The sequence below is a fragment of the Antrostomus carolinensis genome, unplaced genomic scaffold (assembly GCF_000700745.2).
Source record: "Antrostomus carolinensis isolate BGI_N321 unplaced genomic scaffold, ASM70074v2 scaffold3723, whole genome shotgun sequence".
Taxonomy (NCBI): domain Eukaryota; kingdom Metazoa; phylum Chordata; class Aves; order Caprimulgiformes; family Caprimulgidae; genus Antrostomus; species Antrostomus carolinensis.
In genome coordinates this window covers 21,298-24,726 of record NW_010305687.1, presented here as the reverse complement: position 1 = coordinate 24,726, position 3,429 = coordinate 21,298, and the positions used below count along the sequence as shown (strand labels likewise).

The window sequence follows — 3,429 nt, the reverse complement described above, 5'->3', positions numbered from 1 at the left end:
TCTCTCTTTTTGGTGTTGTTGTTCGTTTTTTTCTTTTTTTTTCTTTTTTTTTTTTTTTAATTTTAAGTTTTGTATTTCAGTTGGTTGTTTGTTTTTGTTTTTTTTTTTTTTTCCTGGCATATAATCATCAAAGAGTTTTGCATGAGAAAGGTGACAGTACTTAATGAAACTCAGCACCTAAGGGCATAAGGCAGTTGTAGGTTTGTTTGTTTGTTTTTTTTTTTTTATTTTTCAATCAGCACCAATCCCATAAATAATGTTCTACACTTGGTGTACGGTATAAAACTGATGTGGAGATGCCTCCTTCTCCACCTGTGAATCCTAGGTGTGGAAGTTGAAATACTGTTTCTTGTGTGTAAAAAACAAAAGAAAAGTTTTTCTTTTTGTTTTTACTTACAAAACATAGAGAATATCTTTTTTTTTTTATACATACAGCAACCAGAAAGAAAGCTTATCTGAAGGTTTGTGTTGGTTTCATGATCTGTGTTTACCGTAAACAAAAATAAGGTCCCCTCTTTTTACTTTTGCTTTAAGGAGCTTTTAAAGTGAAGATTCATATTGTAGCAACTCATATAAGAGAGGTCCATCTCTATACCTAATACCTACAGCTGTGGGGGTGACATACTGGAGGATGTTGATAGTTCTTCTTAACCTCCTGTCTACAAAATGAGCATCCCATGCAGGATATCTTTTTCTTGGGATGTCAATCTTAATGAGAGGCCCCTCAGGGGGGTAGGGTCGCCCAGATGGAGTAGATGGTACCATTGCTCTCACCTGGAAAACGGGCAAGCAAGTGTCAGCTGTGAGTTCCTCCTGTTGCTCCGTGACCGCTCTGGTGGGCGTAGCCTGGGCCCCCCGGTACCCAGGGGTTTGGGGTGCCATGGGCTCAACATCGGGGGGCAAAGGAATGCCCCAGAGCAGCTCGGCGCAACAGGAGCTGGCAAAGATCTTAGCTCTTGGCCCCATGGGATGCAGCACACCATAATATAACAGCATCAAAGCTATCCCAGCAGCAAAGCTAAGAAAGACACAACACAGTGCTGGCACGGCATATGAGTCAGTAGTGTCAGGATCTCTGTAAAAATACCAAAGGAGCGTCAAGGCAGCGTTCTCCGTCAGGACTACCGTGTAATACGCAAACATTCTGTATCGAGTCCGCCCTTCCTTGACATTAAACCAGCAGAAAATGTACACAATCCCTACCACCATGTTGAAGAGGATCTCCTCCCACTTAGACATGCAGAAATCTGTCCCACCATGGATGATCCAGAAAGCCATGGCACACCAATGGACCACTACAAAGATCCCAAAGTAGAGCTGGAAGATGGAAGCAAAGAGAGCAAAAGAAATAACTCGGGATGAGATGGTGAAGAGGCGCCAGAAGACATGGATGAGGGCCCCTCTGTAGCTCATACTCTTCTTGTCGTCCCTAGAGTCCCGAAGAAGCTTGTGATAGGAGGCTAGCACCCAAGCCAGGGACATCAGGGAGGCCACAGAGGACACACCTGCCGGAAGACACACAGATCCACTGAGTTAGACAGGAGGTTTGGTTGAAAACATCATCTGCTCACTAAATTATTGCATCTGGGGCAGGCTCAGTAGCCCAAAGGTTCAACTCACGCCACGTTGTCCTTACAGTCTAGAGGAGAGAAATACAGAAATATCAGTGTGGGAATTGGAAATGATGTTGTATTTAGGAGTTCTCTGACACAGCACATTACGATGGCTCTGCCATCCTGTTGGCTCTGCCACCCCACCCCAGCTCTTCTCACAGGGAACAGCCTCTGTCCTCATCTTGATTAAATCCACATTTGAGAATTTGAAATCCAGATCCCAACTAAATGCTGCAGCCCAAATATGAAGGTTTCTTTGTGTAGAAACAGGTCTATCTTGGAGTGCAGCATTGCAAGAGCAGGACATCTATATTCCTTCTACCCGCATGGATCTTTTTTATTCTAAAATATTTTCATACAAGCAACATTCACATTGACTGGTACTTCATTCTGCCTTAATCAGGAACCCCCGTTTGCATTGGCCTTTGGAAAAAATAGGCAGTTGGTCAGTTTTTGGCAGTTGGTCACACTGTGGTCCCATTCAGATGAATATATAAATACAGGGAATATCAAGACTCATCAATACCCTCCAAATGGTCCTGAAACAAATAATCTGATCCATCTAGCAACTCCCTTGTCAGGATGGACTGAAGACCTATACGGGAGGTAGTTTATCACCAGTCTTCTCTCCTGGATGGACTAGAGATCCAAGTTGCAGTCATGTCTCCAGCCCCATCTCCAGCCCTGTCTCATTCTGCTCCTGGTGGGACCCCCTGGAGGGACCTTGGATCTAGTCCATCTCCTTACATTATCTGGGACTGCTGAGGGAACCATTATCAGCATGCTGAGCTCTACTCAGCACACCCAGACTCTGTGCAGTACCACTCCCATCAGTGAGGGCATTGCCTGCACTGGGCTCACCCTCAGCTCCCAACTCATCCCCTTTGCACCCTGACATGGAACAAGCACCCCATGCTATTCCAAAGGGGTCTGATCTTTTTCCTCATTGCAACCAACACTTAAATTATTTATTTGCTCCAATGGATAAAATAGTGCCCCATCACACTTCAGGAGCTTTTAAAAATACAATACCATTGATTATCACGAGGGTAAATTGAACAATTCGTTGAGCAAAGCAACATAATAAAAATTAATTGACAGATCCCCAGGAAAAGAAAAGGCCACTGGTATCTCATTCCTTTGCTCCCACTGCTGCTCACTGGACAACTGCTCTGCAGGTAAGGGAACAGATGATGGACAAAGATCCATGCTTGGGAAGCTAGATAATTTGGTAGCTATATTTTGATTGTGCCTTTGCCAAAGATTTCTCTGGGAGCACCACCTACAAAGTCTACAGGAAAAATGCTACTGGTTTCAAGCAAAACAAACAACAACAAGTGTCCCTCCAACTCTGATCTGTAACGTCCTGGAAAACAAGCCCAGCTCTATTTTACTTTCACTGCTTTAAGAAAACCCAAGAAGCAGCTTGCTATTCAGGGATAAAAAGCTAAAATGTCTGAAAACCCTAAATTTTTTCTTCTTCTGTTTTCTTCTCACTTTTCCCTCTGCCCACAAGGACCTTGCTCCCACAGGGATGGAAGGAAGATCCATTGGCTCTTCAGACCTCACTCTAGAGACTTCATCTTCTTCTTTCTGAGGAGCTCACTCTACAGTGTGGTTAGGTTAGATTTCCCCGCTTCCAGCCTGGCTATGTCTGGAGGAGAGGTGATGGGAAAAGTGGCCAGGAAGGATGGCAGACCTCCATCTCTACCCTTCATTGTAATTTTCCCAGCCTGGAGGTCTACCAAAACTATGTCTTTCCACCAGTTCTCAAGTCTCTCTCTGAATACTTTGCCTTTGGGCTCACACCTGCATT

General features: G+C 44.3%; 1 protein-coding gene across 1 annotated transcript; it reads right to left on the bottom strand.

The window, feature by feature from the left end:
• Positions 1-235: 235 nt before the first annotated feature.
• LOC104522525 (XK-related protein 6) lies at positions 236-1,505 on the bottom strand (the record flags this gene model as incomplete). Its single annotated transcript, XM_010164848.1, has 1 exon — positions 236-1,505. A coding segment is annotated over one exon (965 nt), but the record flags the coding sequence as incomplete, so codon positions are not given.
• Between the last annotated feature and the right edge of the window lie 1,924 nt (positions 1,506-3,429).